Source organism: Sphaerodactylus townsendi, linkage group LG05 (assembly GCF_021028975.2).
Source record: "Sphaerodactylus townsendi isolate TG3544 linkage group LG05, MPM_Stown_v2.3, whole genome shotgun sequence".
Taxonomy (NCBI): domain Eukaryota; kingdom Metazoa; phylum Chordata; class Lepidosauria; order Squamata; family Sphaerodactylidae; genus Sphaerodactylus; species Sphaerodactylus townsendi.
The window spans coordinates 77,900,713-77,922,598 of record NC_059429.1 but is presented as its reverse complement, the minus strand read 5'-3'; the positions used below and the strand labels follow the sequence as shown (position 1 = coordinate 77,922,598).

At 46.2% G+C, this 21,886-nt stretch overlaps 1 protein-coding gene across 1 annotated transcript; it reads right to left on the bottom strand.

The window, feature by feature from the left end:
- Positions 1-2,133: 2,133 nt before the first annotated feature.
- AMIGO1 (adhesion molecule with Ig like domain 1) lies at positions 2,134-10,454 on the bottom strand. The gene is made up of 2 exons (XM_048497025.1): positions 7,877-10,454; positions 2,134-7,613 (listed from the first exon to the last, which is right to left on the bottom strand). Exon 1 carries the CDS (start codon positions 9,542-9,544, stop codon positions 7,961-7,963), a length of 1,584 nt encoding a protein of 527 aa, XP_048352982.1. The 5' UTR covers positions 9,545-10,454; the 3' UTR covers positions 2,134-7,613; positions 7,877-7,960.
- Positions 10,455-21,886: the final 11,432 nt, after the last annotated feature.

Genomic DNA, 21,886 nt, shown 5'->3' with positions numbered 1-21,886 from the left:
ACTCTCTCTCTCTTGCTGCTGTTGCAGGAGAGAGGTTTGTTTTAAGAGGCTTGTCTGGAAAAAAAAGTTTTTAAAAGCCCTCCTGATCCTCAGGGAAGGCAGAAGCAGAGCGAGGGAGATGCGCTGGAGCAGAAACAGACCTTGCTTGTGCTGTTCCTTGCAAAAATCAACTCTCTTCTATCACTACGTTAATACATCAATATGAGTGTTTAGAGAAGGAAGGAAGGAGCCAGCAACATGAAAGGGAGAAGGCATGGACAGCAGTGGGAAGGGTGGAGCTAGGCAGGCTTGCTGTGGACAGATGGAAGAGTCCAGGGCAAAGCTGTGCTCACTGGAAAATCTCCCTGCTCTGGTGGTGAAGCAAATTAAATTCATGCTAGAAGTGGTCTCTCTTGCTGCAGGGAGACTGGAAAGTGAAAGTCATGCTGGAGGAAAAACATCTGTACAAGAAATCTTCCTTCCTCTGTTGGCCAGGTTTCCTTTTGGGGTGGAGAGAGGGTGGTTGGGGAAGGGGGAGAGCACCAGTGGGCCCAGGAGACAGTTATTTTTATAAGGCTTTTTTTTTGAAAAATACCCCATCGCCACTAGGCAGCCAGCTGTAGTGTGTGCTTTACTAATTCATTACAGTTTGGGAGTGTATTTGGTGCTGTGTCCCATGGATGTCGGTACATGAGTCATACTTATTGCATTTGTGAGACAGATTAGTTTAACCTACCTCTCAGGGTTGTTGTGAGGACAGAGCCACATATGCTGCCTCGAATTCCTTGGAGGAAAAGTGGGAAAACATGTGACTAATGAGCAGGTAGCCCTAAGAGCCATATGTGACCCAGGAGGTAATACACATACTCTGGGCCACTCCCCACTCACCATAAGCCGTGGGGTCACCTCTTTAAAAGACACGAGGAGGATGGACGTTCCCCACGTCACCAGCGCCCACTATGCAGCTGCCCTTAATTTGCCGCTTTCCCACCTCCTTGTCGCGCAGCAAATTAGGTCCTCTGCAAAGAGCAACATTTTCAAAAACCCCGCGGGTGCCGTGGGGGGGTGGGGAACCTCGGCTGTTTACGCGCGGCTGATTCGCTCTGACGCACAGCTTCCGGCCAACCAGTAAACAGGAACCGCCATTTTGTTTAGGGAGGTTGTCCCTGTCAGAAAGTGCTTGGAAATTGAGACGTGCGCACAACAAGACGTGCCAACATTGCTCTTTTTTGCGCAAGCTCCACGGTTTTGCAGCTTGGCAAAGTGCCGCTGAGCACAGGGTTGTCGGCGGTGTAAACCGAAACCGATTTTTACTTTCGTTTTTCTGCCCAAGCAATTTGCGGTATCAGCGTGAAGTGGCGTCAGCATGTGCAGGCGTCTCAAAACAATGCGTTCAGCTTATCCAAACCAACTTTTCGGGTCAGCCAATCAAAATGGAGCCCTGCCTTCGGCTGGCTGCAACTCCCACGTGTAAATGACGCACACATGTGCCAGCCAATCAGAACGCTCGATTGCCTCTTTGACTCTTGATGTGGAACCCCGCGCTATTTCCTGAATGGAAAATGAGTGGGGAACAAATGTCTCTGTGGTCAAAAAAGCCAATGAGGCTTTCTACCTGAGGGTAAGCTCGCTAAGTGGGAGTTGCACTCCAGGACGAGGTGTAAGAGTGGGGGGGAGTGGCCCTCTATTGCACGGATGACTAATAGGCCTCTTGCTGTAGGGTTACTAGACTTTTGCCCAAAGATAATATTTTGCCTTTGTAGCAAACAGGACTCTAGGTTTGGTCCACTATTGATGGGAGCAGAGTGAATGAAGGGAAAACTGGAATGGAAGGTGAAGTTTTTAAAGAGATATAAGCACCATGCATAGTACATGCAACCTTAGTGTTGAATAGTCCCACAAGGCCTGACCCCACTGGGTCATTATATTACTGATTTGGGGGTGATGATTGGCTAATCCCAGCCTTGGCAGTGTTATGTGTCCTTCTTTGTAATGACACATTGCACTAACCACAGCTTGTCCTGAAATCTGCCCAGTGTTGCCACAATCACTTCCGGTTTTCGCTGGCAACTTGGGTACTTGTGCCCACTTTTAAATAGTAAAATTGTTATTAACCAGCTGGTGATTAAAAAACGACGACAGACCCTGCAGATATATGTTGTTTAAAACATATTTTATTTTCACCTACATCTATGCTGGAGAATACAGACTACCTGACGGAGAAATGCAGCCCAGATGCTCCTTAGGATTGTCGTCTCTGCCTGATATAAATAAGCGCATATGCATCCCCCTACAGGATAGAGTAATGTTTTGCTGGACCTGCAAACCACAGAATGGCAAGTGAGAGATGAGGCTGTCCTAGACTATAATCACCTGTGAAGCTTCCCTTAAGGGGCTGGAGGAGCTTCCTTTGTTCTGCTGTTTTGTAGCAAAATGCCTGTCTTTCCCTTGCACACATACACACACAAGACATTTAACATACATACAGCATTTTCTCTTTGCCTCTTCCTTGTACATTTTTCTTTTTTAGAACTATATCCAATAATCTGCCAAAAAACCATCTGCTTCCAAATCCTGTCCGGGTTTTGGGTTCAGTTTCCCTCTCCTACCAATGCAGTCTTAAACGGAGTTAATGCCCTTTAAGGTCCAATAAAGTAATAGCAACCACCAATGAGCCTGTCCTCCATAAATTTGTTGAATCACTTTTAAGTCCTCCAAACTAGTGGCCATCACTTGAACTGTAGAGCAGGGGATTCCAATCAGTGGGATACCTTGAGGTGGGATTGCTTACAGCAACATATGAGATTTTAAAACATTATTCTGCCTCATCACTTTGCTTGAAGTGGGTTATGTGTGTTAAAAATGCTTCCTAGGAGAGTTTTCCCTGGGCTTCTCGTGGACTCTGATTCCAAAAGCACATTTAGAGTATCAGAGCAATCATATAATTATATTGTACCCTGATAGCAGATGCACCCAAGTAGTTTACCAGAAGATTGATGGTTTTTCTAACAATATGTGGAAAGCAGGACATCAGTTTACAGTTTACAACAGGTTGTGTAAATGGCTTTCACCCAGACTGCACAAGTTTAGATGGAATAAAAGGTCATCTTAGTAATTATTGATGAGGCACAATATCCATCTGTGGGATAGGAGCGAAGAGAGTTCTTGCGAGTTGTTTAAGTGTGGCAAAGAATACAAGGAACAACTTGAGTAGTTAGAGTACTTCAATAATAGAGTTAATGTTACAAGCATAACAAGCCATGGTGGGAAAAGGAGGAGGAATATGTGTGACCTGGTCATATGCTACGAAGTCCATGGGGCAAACACATACATGTGCCTGGAGTTCCATGCTGGGCAACCCTCCATAAGCCCCCACCAGGAAAATAGCTATCTGTGGAAAATAAAACCTATGACAAGTCCTCCTGCTGGCCAGTTGAGTACCTTGTTGAAGACTCTGGAAAATGGGAGCTTCTCCCCAAAGCTTGACTTTTGAGTGGGCGTGGTACTAGTGGCTGAGCGGCACTGAGGGTCCAGGTGGCGGACAGAGCAAGGGGAGGCCCACAGATGGCGCAGCTACAGAGGGCAGGCAGCATGGTATGCCTCTTGAAATGGTACCCAGGGCACATGCCATACCTGACACTGCTACTGCCTCTCCCCACCTGCCCCCAGTGCATGCACACACTGTTCCCTGACTTAAAACAGCCCCATGAGTTATTTGCTCCCTGGAAAATTTTTATGTTCTGATGGCCACAGGTAAGTTTCCCCAACAGGATAAATAGCATCTCCCTGGGCCATTTTATGTTGGAAAAATAGTGGGGGTGGGGGGTGGGAATAAGCCCCTTCTCAATGTGTGACATGGTCCCAGCGCAAATCAAACTCTGGAACATCTGGGAACTGAATTCTGAGTATGGAACTCCAAGAATACAGTTGATTCAGAGTCCTTTTGGCAGCCACATGCCTACCACATGGACTTGGTAACATGTGAATAGACCTCTCAGACAGAAGGTGATGTAGAAATGGGAATTAGTAATCTCATGAGCCAGTCCTTTAACTATGGTTAAGAGACTGCTAGAGTTTTAGTTGTATCAAATCTTGAGCTACTTTTAAATAAATTCTTGAGAAACAACTGATCCAGCTGTTATCTTTGTGATGCTTATCTGCTGTCAAGATTAGGTGATCTTTAATCTGATTCTAGAAGTATATGGCACCTTGTACCGTTCAAAGACATTGGCCATAACACTCTTGTATGCTGATCAGGTGCTCTTCTGCATATTCCAGTAAGACCATGCAGCAGAAAATTTTCCAAGGTTGTTTCACTGACTCCTTGTCAATGACGAAACACAAGCTGCTCATGTTACGTATGCTAGGGCCTAAAGTTACAGGCTGCCTGTCTCTCACTGGGAAGGATATTTCCATGTATAGCTTTGCCACAAGAAGGATTACATGAGAGTATCTCAAAGTTCTCTGTCCTGCATTCTAAGGAAATAGTCTTGGTCTCTTTAGTGGATTAAGAAACTCCAGGAGAAGGCTTACTCACAGGTATATATGGATCTTTACAGAATCCCACATCCTCATTTAGTGAGAACATAAATTTTAAAATGTTAAGGATTAACTCAAAGTAATTTTTCATATAGATAATATTTGTTGCCTAGAAAAGTTACAAGAGGACAGTTCTGCATTGGTCCAACTCAAACACAATACTTCCATAGCACAACATATAATACAGACAACAGTTTTCAAATTGTGGATAATGTGCACATACAAATTCATACTGGCATACCTGTGCATACCAAAACACCCCAGAGGCTTATGTTCTCACAACTCCACTCATGTAGCACTAATAAATCAGTACCATGAACTGAGAGGGTAAATGTTTTGCATGCAGAAGATCCCAGATTCCTGACTTCTCCAGTTAAACAGGTAGCAGAGATGGGAAAAGTCTCAACCTAAGACCTTGGACAGCTGTTGCTAGTCCTGTGATAAATCAATTGTGATAAATCAATTGTCTAGTATGAGGAAGCTTCAGGTATCCAATACATTAAATGAGAAATGTGATCTGATGTGTTTTAACTAATTTTATGGCACAAGCCACTTTAGAAGCCCCTCAGGACTGAAAAGCAGGCTATAAATAAATAAAAGAGGTGATACTGATGCATGTGCTTGCAAAAGCTTGTGTGGGGAGGGCTGCACAGCAGCGAAGCTATGCTGCACTGTGTATCTGTTTGCCATCAAGTATGAGATGGCTGGGCTTGGTGAGCAGGCAGCCTGTGATTCTTTTTCCTTTCCTCCCATACATAAAGGATCAGGAAGAAGCAGAGTCCTCCCTGCAGCTTTCTGTTACCACTGCAGTCTGGGCCATCTTTAATGCACTGCAGCATGGCTTTTTCCTCCAGAGAAGCAAAATGTTTCAGAAGCAATTAAACCAAGGGGAAGCAAAGAGGGCTTCTCCCCTTCTAGTCTTCCACTATCTCACCTGCAGGCAAAGGATAAAAGCTTCACAGCAAACGGCATAGTTAAACATCCTAGTAGAAATAAATATGTAGCCTAAACTGTTACAGTGCAAGGTCACAGATTTGGGTTTTTTTTTGGGGGGGGGGGGGTTTGTCAGCAACCCACTGACATATTTCCTCATCGTGTTAACGTTAAGTAAAGAAATATTTTATTTGCCTCGCCACTATTCTTAACTGTCGTAATTTTGCTGGGAATTCTAGAAAATAGGTTTACTGCAGGGTACTCCAGATTGGGAAGCTGCCTGATACCACAAAAACCTGAATTTTACCACAGAGTCACAAAACTGTTCCAGCCATCTATCCCCACTATTCATAAATTCACCCTGCTGCTCCTCTTTCCAGCACAGTTCTTTTTGCTTCCCCTCATTCTCCGTTAAGGGTTGTTTTCCCTCCTTCTGTGGCTTGCAGGCATACCTCTTGGATTGCATGCTTCTCTCAGAGGACTTATGCTTAATATCAACACGTCAGAGAAAAGGACTGGACATCTCAAAGCGAGGGCATGGTCAGTTGGGTAGATATTTGCCTCTTGCAGCTGGCTTAGTATTCAGTTTAGGCTCTGACACTTCTTGCATGTTTCTCTAGAGCTCTGGAGCTACCAGCAGAAGGCAGAATTCATATGGCTGTGAAAGAGAGCTCTGCTCTTTAGAAACGACAGCTTTTTGGACCCAGTCACAGCCTTGTGCAATACATTCTATGGCTTAATGTGTAGCATCCTTCTGTCCCCACATGTACTACTCCTGTTATACTCTCCCCAGCATTACCCATTCTTCCCTACAGAAAACAGACAAATCAGCAGTGGCTAGCAAAGGCTCCTGAATCCAGATCAAGAGGAAAGTCTTGCTATGAAATATGTAGTGGGGATCTTCTCATTGCACTTGCTTGGGGATGACTTGAAGTCAGGTAATATCCCACACAGGAAAATCAGCATGGGCAATCTTTTGAGCTAAAACAAGGAGCCACTGAAAGTCCTTGCAACCCCCCCGCCCCCCACCAAGAGGCTTCCATTATGCTTTATCTGTGCCTCTTTGTATCCTACATCCTGAGACAGACTAGGAGAAAATAAATCCTAAATTTAAAAAAACCCAGACCCCCAAAAAGAATCAGACAGGATCTTAGGAGGTGGCTCAAACCAGAATAAGTACATCCCAGGCAAGTCTCCTTCATCTTTAGCCACCTTGTCCAAAAAGGTTATACACTTCAATTTCCTTACTAGCACGTGGAGTTACAGAATGCTTGATTTCCTAAAGCAGTTAGCCTAACATGTTCACATAGCTGATGACGCTGCCCAGTTGCTTTAGGATTTCCATAAAGCCTCTCACAGCCTCCAGACTTGCTGAAGTGCTGCAACGATGAAGCTGTTTGGAACCCTGGCTTCTGCCTTGACATATCATGACTATGATTAGCAGGGGACATCTAATTGTTATGCTCCCAAGCAAAGAACTGAGAGGGGGAAGCGGCTGATTTGGATCATGTCATGCTGTGTTCTTGTCTCTGCTGCATCCCCAGAAAAGCAGGATGGAGTGTGAAGAATTCCAGCTTACCAGTTCCTGGGACTTTTGGTTCCTTCTTGCAGTTTGGCAACCCCAAAAGCCCTTTTTAGCCTTGATGACAACTCCAGACCTTTTTAAAGAAGCTCAGGGGTGAAGAGATCCCTACCTTCATTCTTGGACACATTTCTGAATTTTTAAAATGTATTTCTTAGTCCAAATGCAGGAGTAGAGGATTCCAAAAACAGATAGGCCTGCTTGCTAAACACGCTTGGAATTGTGTCCTGACTCAAGACACTTGGGCTGTTGGGAACCTTCATTTTCTGTAAAAACTGTCTCTGTAACAATATTCTTTAAAAACAATAAAAAACTAGCATGTTTTCAAATCATTGGAACACCTGAAGTAGAGCAGATTGGGATTTCTGCAATGGCCGGAGCTGTTGGGGAGGTGAATTTGGTTTGATCATGAAGGGTAGCTACAAACATTGATTCTAGGCCACTAGGCAGCTGACAAAGTAGGCTGTCACCTATAAAAGCTTATGCCACAAAATTATTGTTCATCTTTAACGTGCCACAGGACTCGGTCTTTTCTGCTGCAACAGGGTTACTCTTCTGGAACGCATACCTACACAGGTGCCGGAGAGGATAGTTCCTTCAAGATGGTCTGAAAGTGCAGTAATAGTAAACAGAACACCTGGTTGTCCACTGGACCACTAACATTATGTCTCTGCTCTTTGCAGTGGGATGCTTGCAAAGGTCCAATGATGAGGAGCTGAAAAATATACTGTCAGCCCAAAACTGTAGGGCTCAGGTACTGCTGTGCTTCAACAGCACACTGGGACACTGGACTTTCAACATGGGGTTGTGGGCTTGAAAGGAGGGAAGATGAAAACACAATGCTTTGCAAATAGTGGCAGATTGAAAACCTGTAGAATATTAGGCTATTTAATCTGTTCTTACTATTCTCTTCCCTAGTCAGAATGATCACAGCAATCCCACTAATTCAGCCCCTGTCTTATCTCTGCCACACCGTCTCCCACCTTCGTTCTGTGAGCTTCCCACAATGGGGGTATCAGAGAAGACCGAGCTGACAGAGTCTTGATCTGACATTTTCCTCTCTGCCCTCTGGGCCCCTTTAGTTTCCTCTTTGGGGGAGCTGTTAGGCTTACATTTGCCATTCTGGCCTTGTGCATTACTTGGAGTCATATGGCGATTTAATCCTTCCTTGCCTCCAGCCCCCTCAGGATTATGGTTAGGAGTGGTGCTGAGCATCGAGGAATTGATGCTGTCCTCCCGTTGGTTGGCCTGTTTCTCACTGCTGCGGCACCAGCAACGGCACGGGGTCAGGTAAAGGTAGATGAGCACAAGGATGACACTCAAGATGCAGCCTACAAGTGTGGTATAGGCTGTGTTGAGTGTATCAGTAGCCCCATGCTGGGTGAAGTTATGGACAGTCACATGCACACAGAAGGTCTCATTGAACACCTGGCTTACTGCATAGCATGTATATGGTCCCATGTCCTCCATGCCAATATTGCTTATCTGCAAGCTTCCATTGGTCAGCACAAGCATGGAGCTATTATTATTCTCCTGAGGAACACGCTCAAATTTGGGTGTCAGCCATTCTCTGATGGTTACCCCTCGTTGCCTGGTGTCACAACTGATGGTAATATTTTGCCCACGGTAGGCTACGAACGACTGCTCCTTGACTTCGGTGCAGTTCATGACTTCTGGGAGACTGAAGATTCTGATTCCTTTCCTACTCTGATCTATATCACACCTGAGCTCCTCTTCAAAGTCCACAGCTGAGCTCAGCTGCCGTTTCTGCCAATGACTGAAGAGGTTGTAGAGCTTGCAGTTGCAGGTGAGGGGGTTGCTGTGAACGTAAAGTCCATTCTTTACCCAGGCGGGGAGATCAGTTATCTCATCCTCAAAAATAGTCTTGATTTTGTTGCTAGAAAGGTCCAGCAATGCAAGCTCCGGAAGTAAAGCTCCATCTTTTTTCACCAGCTCCAGGGGGAAGCGAGTGATCACATTATGGCTCAGGTACAATTTCTGGAGGCTAGCCATCTCCTCAAAAGCAGTGCGGTCAATCTTAGAGATCCTGTTGTTGTAGAGAAGGAGCACTTCCAGCTTCTTCAGCTTACTAAAGAGATTCTCTCCCAGAGAAGCAATAAAATTAGAGGAGAGGTCCAAGTACTTCAGATGAGGGAGGTTGTTGAAGGCCTCAGTGGAGATAAAGACCAGCTGATTGCGGTTGAGGAGCAAAGAATGGAGATGAGGGAGCAGGGAAGGGGCCCACTCTGCTCGCACTTGGGTCAGGTTGTTGTGGCTCAAGTCCAAGACAGCCGCATATGGAGGAAAGTGGGAGGGCAAGGCTGAGGCTCTCAGAGCATTCGAACAGCTGATGATGTTGCTGGCACACATACAGTCCTTGGGGCAACTCAGTGCCGATCCGCCTCTGCGGGCAATGCCAAAGCTCAGCAGCAGGAACAACAGCAGGAAGGCAGAGCCCCCCAAACCTGGTGCCAGCCATCGACGGGACACTGAGGCATCTCGAAACCACATGGTAAGGCTCAGCGAGGGGAGATCACGGTCCCGTCACGGAGAGGTGCCAACGCTGGAACCATCGGGGGCCCGGGGTGCTTGGCGGCGTGCCCCCTGCGCTCATCCCCAGAGCCGCGCCTGCCGGCTCCACCTGCTGCGCGAGGCAAGGCGAAGGAAGGAAGCCCGTGCCGTCGGCTCCCCCCAGCCCCACGGTCCTTCACCGGCGCAGCCCGCCCGCGGCTCCCCGCCTCAGCATGTCCGCCCAGCCCGGCAGGCTGCCACGCGGTGTTGCATTGCGCCAACCACAGCCTCCCCGAACGGCAGCGCCTCCCGCGCATCCGCCGCCGCCTCCCCTCCGCCTCTCGCTCAGCCCATCCCGGCGGGTCGGCTCGCCCAGCTCTACCTTCGCACGCGGCGCCTCCTAGCGAGCGAGGGCGTCCCGGAGAGGGGAGCCGCCCGGCTTGGCGGGAGCAAGAGGTGCGGCGGGTTGCGGGAGCGGTGCAGGAGGCCCTTCGCCGGCTTGCTCGACTGGCTGCAGGCAGGCAGGCAGGCAGGCAAGAAGGGCGGGCTGGCTGGCTGGCTGGCTGGCTGCGCGCGCGCGTCCAATGAGAGAGGGCGAGGATCCCGCACACCAGCTCCTGGCGCGCTTTCGCTCACGCCCACCCTGGCCTGTCCACAGAAGAGGAGGCTGGCCCGGGGATAGGTCGCCACTCGGGAAAGGGGCTCCTTTGCTGACCTTCCCCCAGCTGGGCCACAGGGATGGGAAACGGCTCAGACAAACCCACCCCGCCGCCGCCCTCGCCTAGGAAGCCCCGACAGCCCGTTGGAAACCTTCGGGGGCAGCAGGTGCTGCTTGGCATAGCGACGCGGGCGCGCCCGGCCCATGCTTGCCGAGGGCGGCTCCGTTGCAAGCCGGCCTCCCTTTCCTCTAGCAGCCATGCCTGGCCACTGGCACCCCCATTGTCCGCTCCGCTGTTATTGTTTTGGGAGAGGCGGGAGGGTCAAGAGAGAGTGGCCGTGCGAGCTCATTGGGCTGCATTCCTGGCGCGCGACCAATGAAGTGCAGCGACTTACTAACCTGTGACTAGGTGACTTGCATGTGCCTGCATACCGCCCCCCCCACCCCCCCGGCACCTCCGGTCATGAAATTCTTCTGCGCCAAGGTGGGGAAGATGGCGAAGGGCTTTTAGGAATGGGCTGCTGCATCTGTTCACGGTGGGAGGAAACCAGTTGGGATTAAAAAGCAGCGGGCTGGTGGCCTCCCCGGGATGCATGAGCAGCTCCCTACTGTGTGCGGCTTGTGTGGCGGTCCGGGCCGATCGTTCAGAGGCGCTGATGCTGGTCTAGAGGACGGATCTGTTGCAGGCGGTTAGGTGCTGAGCCAGCAATTACGAAGGCGGTGATTTCCAAAAATGTTGGAATAAGTCGACTGCATTGCTCCCCGGATATCAATTGCAGCGTTCTCCTCGTTGGTCTTCAAGCCCTAATTTAAATACGACTGTTGTGGTGATATACGTGCCTTTGTTACAAGTGCAGAAGGCAGGAACACACCCCTGGGGGTGTGAGAGAAAGGTTTAAGACTGTTTTCACAAGTGATGCTGAAATTGGATTTGCATTTCCCACATTTACAATTCAAATGTAAAACATACATTGGCTAGAATATCTTTCCCCCCCTCCTCAGCTGCAGTGAAGTCTAAGCATTTGAACTGTATATGCAGCTGCTCACATTCACCCCTTACTATCCTTGCCTGTTCAGTCTTTCTGTTTTTCCATTATCACACATATTGCAGGATCCTTGCTGTGGGGGACCTCCCTCCCTTCCTCCCAATTGCCTGTGCTGTAAAACTTCATGTGCACTGATGCAGCAATATAGGCCAACAAATTATTGGATTTATCCGCCAATTTCAATTTTTAAGAAAGTGGGAGAGAGAATGCATTTAGTGTAAATTGCCTTTTTCATCCTTTCTATTCCCAGTTCTTTTCTTTTAATAATACGTTTTAGAATAAAAGGCCATGTAAGAGCTGTCTCACATTAGCTTTTAAATGTGCGCTCACAAAATAATTTAACATACATGAAGAAGTGTAATATCCATGCAAAAAATATCAAAATGCGTTATACACATGTCACTCTGTGCCACAATATACCACCGTTTGGAATCTCTCAGAAAATATGCTAAGGTGTCAGGATTGTAGAACAGGGAGGAAAATGTGAGTTCTTCAGAGGCGTAACTCCAAGGGAACCGGGGGGAATGCCCTGGGTGTGCGCCCGTGGGAGTGTGGCAAGGGCGTACGGGGCGTTCCGTGGCAGGATGGGGGCAGAGGACGCACCGGGTGCTTTTCCCCCTTGCTATGCCTCTGAGTTCCTTCAATGAGTGTTTTCACACATAGCTTACCTTTTAGTCTGTAAAGTATTACGTCTGGAGATTATTAATAACATACTATATAAAATAGGGAAGAGTTACTTTAAAACTAAATGCTCTGGTCAACTTAGCTTTTCCATTTAATTTTAAAATGTTGGGAAAGCAAAAACAAGCATAATGTTAGGAAATGCCAAGTTCTTTTGGTGCACATATTTCTGGAGTTCTTGATTCCGCCCAGAGAATGAAAGGGCATCACTTTGGTTGCTTTATTATCACAACTTCTGTGCTGGATTTAGATTAGAGAGTTGCTAACCATTTGGCTCTGCATCTGACAAGAAAGCAGATGGTCACTTCCAAAGAGGGGGAAACATCACATCCCTCTACTTCTCTATGCAGACAATGTAGCTGTTCTTTCTCGCACATGAGTAAGCCTTGAATGATATCTTCAGGCATTCACTAATTATTGTCATCATCATAATCTCACAGTTAATTTTGACAAATTGAAGGTAATGGTTTTCTCAAAGAGATGGAAATGTTTTATATGGCAAATTGAGGATAGTGAAATTGAACAAGTTAAAACCTTTAAATATCTAGGTTTGAACTTTAAACATAATCTTTGCTGATCAGCTCATAGATCTTTTGCCATCAATTTATCCAAATGTGAAATTGAGATTGGGGGATCAATTTATCCAAATGTGCAGCATTGGCAATCAATTTCTACTCCCAGCAAGGGGGTCAAATTCTGCCTGCAGCAATTACCATCTTTAATGCTAAAATAATCCCACAACTTTTGTATGGAACACCTGTGTGGATTAATGGTTTCAACGATACTGTTGAATATCCACATGCCTGTTTTCTGTGTCAAATAACAGGATTGTCTCGATGTGTCAATTATCACACAATCTGCAGAAACCAAACAACCACCTGTCAGAACTACAGTTTGGTCAATTACTATCAAATACTGGCCGAATGTTCTCTTTAGCCAACATCTGCCGAGTCTATTGCACTCAGAGGAATCCTATCTAACTGGCACAGTAAAATCCTCCTCATGATTAAATCCATGGGAATCGACATTGACCTTTTACTTCAGACTGATCAAGCAACTATATTAAAAACGTTCAGAGGATCTGCGACCATGAGTTAGCAACACTATATCCACATAAACCAAGAGTTTGCTTGATTCAATTTCTAGGCATCTGATACAATCACAATTTTAGCTTGTCCTATCAGACTTGGATCCACCCATTAACAGACAGGAGTTTATGATGGCCAGAATGAACTCGTTCCTGTCATCGGTGCCCTCAGGAAGATTCCTTCACGTTCCATATGTTCTACATTTATGTTCATGTGGGAAAGAAATGCCAGATTCCATCACTCACATTCTTTTCGATTGCCATCACTACAAGGATCTGTATGAGAAATTAATTGATCTATCTCAGTACAGCCTTAGATGACGCAGATCAAAAGAAACAACTCTCATTTCTGTTATCTGATAAAGATCTAAAAATCACTAGTTTGGTAGCTGTTTTTTAGACTAAAAATGTAGCCTGCCTAAATGGAGATGTTTCTTTTAAATTTATTTCTTGTATAAGTTATTAATTTTAACTCAAATTTAATGCTTGTGTTTATACCTTATTTTTATCTGTGTCTTTGGTGGATATGAATCTGTAATAAAGGTATTTCTAGTTTGAGATGTGATGGGTGAAGAACCCATGTACCTACTCTGACTGATCATGTGGCTTTCAGTCCATATGCTTCATCATCACTGACTTCAAAGTGTCTGTGTACTTTAATGTGAGGTTTGACATAGAACTGGTCAAGCAGGCTTTCTACTGAAGAAAACTGGAGCAGTCAGTAGCACATGAATCTGTCTACATTGCAAATAATTAAATTTGCTGCCATTAGCATATAGAGGTGGCATATGTTTAAATAAATGGGCAAAACATTTGTTTTTAGATACAAATAAATACATCTGTTTGCATCCTCATTGCAATGCCTCAAGAGTCTAAAGCATAAACAAGTCTAATAATTTATTGAGAGGCTGATGCTAGTCAATGTGCTTTGTCAACTTGCTATTAAACATGCCAAATTTTGTTTTAAAGTATAGTTTCTTAGATCCTTCATACTAGAGCTTGGTGGTGCAGTGACATCTACTGGTAAAGCACAAATAAAGTCTAACAGTATCTCAGATTTCATTAGATACAGGAAGAATACATCCATATTCTCCATGTCATATCCATCATTTTTCCTTCTTATGGTACTTTGGGGGAGGGATGTTATTAAGCAATCTGGTAATCGCTTATTAATCTTGAATTTCTTTTAAAATTTACAAGTCATCCTTCCCTTTGTCTTCAGAAGGACACTGAAAGAGAGATTAGGCTGACTGATAGGTGCATGATGATCCAGTGAGCATCATTCCCCACCCCCCAAAGAAGTCTCATCTGACTTACAGCATTCCCATAGGATTTTTAAGGCAACATATAGAAAATAGGGAACTTATACCAGATTCCTTGTCATGACCCTGATATTCCTTGGAAGTCTCCCATCCAAATACTAACCAGGGCTGACTGCTTAGCTGTAGAGATCTGACAAGATCTGGCTGGCCTGGGGCTATTCCGGTCAGGGCAGCGAGCATCACAGCTGAGCATATTTTGAGACTGATCTCACTGGTCAAAGTGTAGTCCTCTAGCCACTAACACTATTAGCCTCTACTCTCGATTATATGTTTATGGTGGAGTGCGAAATTGAGATTGGGGCATATATATAAAATATGTGACTTGTCTGAGATTGTTATTTATAATTTTTAATGATATATTATTTGCAAAGAACTATTTTTTTTCAGCCTTGCAACAATCTGTGAAATAGGTCACTGTTGTTCCCATTCTTGTATACTTGAAATTGAGTCATTTTGAAAGTGGAACATATTTGAATACTCTGAGAAATTTGAGTTTATCTAAGTTATAAGTCATAGCTTAAGATCTTACATGTGTCATTAACTCTGCATGCTTGCCAAACCCTTTTCTCAAAACACTCAATAGTTACTCAGCTCCTTCTAGATCGTCACATAAATTTCTTGATCTTATAGCTCCTGAGTTCCTGATTACCCTGGGATTTTTCTTGCTTTAGGATCCTTCCCAGTGTATGGAAGGTGGATCCTGGCTTTCTTATCAATCATGTTTGCTTTTAGGAAATCACATCCTGGCTAATGGGGCTTTACTATTAGCCATTGTAATATTTTTTCCACAATCATCTGCAGAAGATTTAGCATTTTTACCATAAATCTAGTGGTATTGTAACTAACTCAAACTGAGGGAGTTCTTCACTAAATAGGCTAAATAGCTAGTTCGTAAAACTACATTCTTTTGTGGTATCCTCTCCATATGTGCACCCAACTCCTTTTAAAAGAAAACAGTCACTATGCCACAGGGATAGTTGGTTGGGTTGAGAAATGGTTTCAGCTATAATCTAGTGTTTTACAGATGGACCTGGCTTGTATCACCGAGACCTGGGTGCGTGAAGGTGAGACCGTCGCTCTAAGTGAGGTCTCGCCCCCGGGTTTCGCGTGTCTGCACCGGTCACGAACACGGGGCCAGGGGGGAGGCGTGGCAATGTTCGTCCGTAATACCATCCCTTTTAGGGCAGCCCCTGTCCCGGAGATCGATGGTCTAGAGTGTGTCAGCTTGGAGTGGTTGGCCCAGGAAAGGTTGGCTGTTCTCCTGGTGTACCGGTCGCCTAGCGCACCGGGAGATAGCCTACCGCTGCTGCTGGAGGTGGTGGCTGACTGGGCGTTGCGGTTCCCCAGGCTTATTGTTCTGGGGGACTTCAATGTCCATGTCGACGCCGCCTCATGTACAGTGGCTGCGGACCTGGTGTCATCCATGGCGGCACTGGGCCTCTCCTTGGTAAATTCTGGCCCCACTCATGAGGCCGGTCACACACTGGGACTTGGTCTTCGGGTCGGGAGTTAATATAATGGTCATAGCTCCTCTATTGATAGAGTGCCATGGTCTGACCATTATGCCCTTCTATGAAAGGTTCAGATGGGATACATGCCATTACAACAACCCTGTCTAGGCGAATGGACGTATTTTTTGTCACGCCAACACGGAGACTTATGGGATCCTATTGGATTCCTGCAATGCTCTGGCGGGACTTCTGAACTCCACCGGCACCCCTCAACGGGTTAGTGGAAGACTGGAATTCCCGTCTTTTCCGATGCCATCCCGAGGTGATTGCTCCTCCGGCGCTCCTTTCGCCTTCACGCTTCGCCGGCTGGCTCCCTGGTAATAACCGGAGGGAGCTACTGCCCGGTATGAAGCTGGAACTTAGGGACGACTAGGAGCGAAAAGTGGAGGAAAGCTCGCGACGGTGAGGCCACAATGCGAACATCTTATAGGACGCTTATGAAAGCTCTGAGGTGAGGTGGGCGATGGCGAAGGAGGCCTAAGAGAGTTTTCTTCTCCTCACTCCCTCACGTCTGCTAGGCTCCCGCCCGGCACAATTGTTCCAAGCATTATTCTCGGGTCCTTGACCTCATTGGTCCTGAGGGGTCCACAAACTGTCAATTGGCTATTAGCTGTGAGAGGCATTTATGAGCTTTTTTTTTGCAGATAAAGTCAGTGTCACTCGCCCAATGCATCTAACCCGGCCACCTTAGGAGACAATAAGCTGCAGCTGGAGGCTCCTCTTGCCGCTCTTCTGGCCCTTGCTTGGCCCGCTCCAGTTCTCCCCTGCTCCTTGAAGTCAGCTTGCTGACAGGGCCCTGGCTGCTGTTAGACCTACTACCTGTCCTTCTGGATCCGTTGCCCCTCCTGGCTTATTAAAGCGTGCCAGGCGGAGCTACTTTTGATCCCCACCTGTTGAGTATCATCAGCCATAGCTCCGCTTTGAGCAAGTGAGTTTTTCCTGGTGGGTTGGAAGGGAGGGCAGTGGTCCGCATTCCACTCTTGAAAAAAAGACCATCGTTAGGATCCTGGAGTGATCTGGCCAATTACCATCAGCGTCTTCGAGATCTTTCGCTTCTGGGGAAGGTGGTGAGGAGAGTGGTGTTGGAGCAGCTTTGGGGTTTCCCTGGAGGGACACATCGGCTTTGATGCCTTCCAGTCTGGTTTCCGTGCTGGGCATGGGACGGAGACTGTTCTCGCCATCGCCATCACAGATTTGCTCCGCAACACAACTAGACCGAGAGCGAAGGATCGGCGCTTCGCTGGTTCTGTTAGATCTAACGCGCCAGCGCTTTGATGTGGTCGATCACCGACCTTTTGACTCCACCCGCCTGGTCCGCTTCCTCGCGTAGGTACCTGTCCCTTGAAATGGATTGCCTCTCGCTTCTCTGGGGACCGACGCAGCAAGTGTGGTGTGGGGGACCAAGCATCTTCGGAGGTGCTACGGCTTCATTGCTTGGGGGGTGCCCTCAGGGAGCGCTGGCATTGTCCCCACTATTATTTAACATCTATATGCGACCCCTTGTCTCAGTTGGTGCGGAGCTTTGGGCTGACGTGTCATCAATGGCCATGCCGCATGACACTCAGCTCATTCTGTTGATGGAGGGGAGAGTGGTCGCCCGCCCTGCGGCTCTCCAGCATTGTTTGGGGGCACGTGGCTGGTTGGATTCGGAAACAGAGCAGGCTGGAAACTGAGATCCATCGAAGACGGAGATCCTCTGGCTGAGACGTGGTGGGGGGGAGGTTGAGGGATTTCCAGGCCCGCCCGGTGTGGGAGGGGGGGCTTTATTGGCACCAGGCCCCCTCTGTCCAGCTGCACCTGGGGGTCCACCTGGGATTGCCTCTCTTTCAATGGGAGACCCAGGTGGCCCATATAACCCGGGTCGCTGCTTCTACCATCTTCACCGTCCAGGCCCGACGGGCTGGCTCCCTTCCTCTCCGCGTGCTGACTTGGCCACTCGTGGTCCATGCAATGGGTCACCTCCAGGTTAGACTATTGCAACTTCAAACTCTCGCTGGCCTTCTCTTGCGTCTGATTCGGAGATTAAAGATGGTCCTAGGAATGCAGTGGGCGCGTATGCTTACAGGAGGTGCCATGGGAGGCATATTAGCACCTGTGCTACGCCGCTTGCATTGGTTACCAATTGAATAATGTAATCATTTTCAAGGTGTTGGTGTTAACCTTTAAGGCCTTACAGCTGACCTGGGGCCTCACGTACCTACCGGGACCGTCTTACCCCATATGTCCCGAACTGGTCTCTGCGTTCGGCAGAGGCCAATTTACTGGTGATCCCTGGCTCTGCATGATATGGCTGGCGACCTCCCACCTCGCCAGAGCCTTTTACAGCTCTGGCCCCAGCCACTGGTGGAACAGCTCTTCCCCTCCCAGCTGTCCGAACCCTCTTGCGGGACCTGCAGCTGAGTTCCGCAGAGGCCTGCAAGACTGAGCTTCTGTCTCCACCGGGCCTTTGGGGAGACTAGCCGTTGATAGGGGCCCCCGCCCCCCCTCCCTTCTTTTTCTTCTTCTTTGACATCATGGAAGACCTATAAACCCCCACTCTGGGGCTTCTGTGGGGATGATAGTAGGCGCCATCTGGGAAACTAAATTATTAATGCTGCATTTTAATAGAGTAAGGTTTATTTTTATCAGAGCCATCCTAATTTATATTTATATTGTATTTTAATTGATTGTGCTCTTTATATTGTTCACCGCCCTGAGCCCTCCGGGGGAGGGCGGTCTATAAACCTAATAAATAAATAAATAAATAAATAAATAAATTTTAGCTTACCCTTCAAACATGGTGATAATTGTCCTAATTAATCCACTGAATTTCCTAATACGTTTTGGTAAGAAATCACATCTTCTGACGGATTTTTTCTTTCAGAAAATCCTTACAAGTCTTTGTTTTGATCCCTTGTAGCCTTTGCAATGGAAAGTCTGACTGACTGAGGAATTAAAAGTGTTTTGACTGTCCAGCAGACAGCAGGTGAGGGTGCCTTTTTGCCCCAGTCCTGACTCAGTCTGTTAACTGGATAAATATGTACACATGCGTGGGTGTGCCTACTGGCTCTGCTGCACATACAGTGAACTAATCTTCTTAAATGTACACTGGGTGAAGGATAATTGAAGTGGATAGTTTGCAATAGAGGGCTGAAGATGAATCACATTAGGATAATTCTTAATACCTGTCTCACGTGGGCTTGCCATGGTCTGGGAATGAATGATGAGAGAAAATTGAAAATGATCCTGGCACAGAAGTCAGTGCACCAATGGGCAAGAAAAATGAATCTTTTAAAAGTATATATATATATATATATATATTCACTAGCTGCACTCATAATTTGGTGCTTTAGTAACAGAAGTGAACATTTAAGAAAGAGGGGAATGTCCTGGATAAAAGTATCAAAAGAGGGGGAATGGAGACATCACACAGAAAATGAAAAGGAACATTCCCCCAAAATACCACCTTGTCTATGGCACAAAAATAGCCAGGTAGGCCGCGCAGCTATCTTTAACAGCTATCTGATCCACCAGAAGAGAAGACCAGGAGTATCTCATGCATCTGAAGAATGGATTGGAAGTGCTGAAATAACACACTGGATCTTCAAAATAAGGGCCCATCTACAAATTCTATACACTAAACTGTGTAGTCTGGGTGAGGTGGGGTGACATGACTGATAATCTGACCATATCAAAATGTGCCTGCCAATGAGGAGCGTTTTAATCTGGCTTTTGCTCTGAAATGATGGTATTTTATATGTGAGGAGGTTTTTATTTAAAAGCATGCAATCTTTTCCTGGATTCTGGAAGTGCTGCAGCCCTAGGAGAGTCAAGTTATGCACTCTTCCTGAATGTGTAGACTGGCACTATGAAATCCATTTAATTGTGCCAGAATACAGATAAGAACCAGATCACTGTGGAAGAGAGCAGTTAGCATTATTGCTTGAGGGTTTGCATTAACATTTTATTAATAGTCTCTTAACTGGAGATACATTTTTGGCTTTTATTTTATGCCCTGCTAGGATGACGTTACTAAGAACTGTAGCATAGGGTCTGGCTTGCCAAATATCAAGTTCACTGGAACAAACACCTATGTTTTATAGTAAATTAAGAACAGAACACATTTGACTCTGACTTTTATTCAGCTGGGGTGACGTTCTCAAAATTGAACCCCTCATCCTTCTTGCCTGCTAAAGTTGTGACCAGTAGAAGAAAATCCTTATTTTATTGGCAATTGAATTTCTCCTTTGCAGAGCAGACATGGGAGGAATGTGGCAACCCTAAAAAGCAGGCAAATCTGAGTGAAAGCAGATGCTTACATTTGGCTCTCCAAGAAGGTAGGTACTAAATTACACAGACAGTTAGCGATTGCAAAGTAATAACAATGCAAAGCAGAAAACCTAGAAATGCAGTCTCCTACTCAGAAAGTGGATTGGGACAGGGAAATGGCAGCACTGTATGCAACCATGGTATCCCCCCAAAAAAGCCCTCCCCAGCAGCACAGTGGTTTATTGAAAACTTGAATTCAGAAAACTACCAGTGCAATCAGTTCTGATGACAAGATTAACCCTTCCTGAGCCCCATTGTGTTCTTCTGTCCCTCTGCTCTCATAAAACTAAAGCAGTGCCAGCAAGTCACCATAATAGAATAAATTACTTTTCTCCATTATAACCATGTGTTTTTTAATTTATGAATTTGGACTGGTAACAATAATTGTATTAACAAAAGCAGGTTATATGTGACTCAGATTTTCATTAGTTTGTATCTGAAAACAGATCCCTAATATTACTAAGTACATGCAATGCTGGAGTTCCATGATTGGAATTCCTGGCTGGTGCTGCTGCTGGGGTTTAATTCTTTCCCATGTTCTGTTCCCTGAATGGAAATGCCTTTGGGTGTTGCATTCAGCCCAGTGGGGGTGGGGAGGTACCCATAATTGTGCTTGACTTTCCCCCCTCATATGGGGCTTAAAAGAACCAGGAATGGCATTTCCCAAAAAATGGGGGGGGGGGGATGTCATCAAGACAAAAAAACCCCCTCTAACCACAAATGCTGGCACACAGCATGAATGCAAATGTGAACAGAGTAGGCAGAGACCTGCATTCACATGCTAATAAGAACCTGAGAACAGGCACCAGCTTCAGAGGAATGAAGAGCAGCATCTGTGAAGTAACCTGATGTGACTTTACTCTCCACTCAGCCTGCAGGAGCATCCCCTTGTGAGTTTGTGCTGTTAGGTACCAGTGACCTTTACCTTTCCATCCATATCTGTCTTTTTCAGAAGTTGCTTGGATCCTTAGATGTTTGCCATATTTTTATACAAAAACCTTTGTAAAGCTTTTAGTTAGAGATAAGAGGGAAGAAAATAAACAGATCAGCAGGACTGAAAATGTAGATGGGGACATTGGTAGGTGACTGCCAGTGTCATCCATTCTAAACAGAGAATTAATTTTTTTCTTGGCCCATTGACATCCATAGACTTAGAATGCTATGACGCTTCTTAAACTTACGCTACGAGAAACATAAAGCAGGAATGAACCTGTGTTTGCCCTGTCTAAATTCCAGAGTGATAGCTATGTTGATCAGTGGAAGCAAAAACTAAAGCAAAAAGTTCCATGGCCGCTGAAAGGCCATCAAATTCATTGTGGCAGAAGTTGTGTGTCCCACTGTTATCCTTACATTGTCTCCCTGAAACACACATCCTGGCTGCTGCAAAATTCCCTACAGTTCAGGTCTGCACAACTAACTTCAATGCCACTGTAGCTTGGTATTTCTTTCAGTGGAGCCATGCTGATGACTCAAGGCCTGCAGTTTTCATGAAGAAACTCAGTACACTTGGGGAAACCCAGGAGAATCTCAATCAAGATGAGAAAAAGAAGGGTTAGTTTGTATACTCCACTTTTCTCTCCTGTAAGTGGTCCCAAAGCAGCTTACAATCGCCTTCCCCTCCCCACAACAGGCTCTTTATGAGGTAGTGGGGCTGAGAGAGTTCTGAGAGAACTGTGACTAACCCAAGGTCACCCAGCAGGCTTCACATGGAAGAGTGGGGAAAACAAGG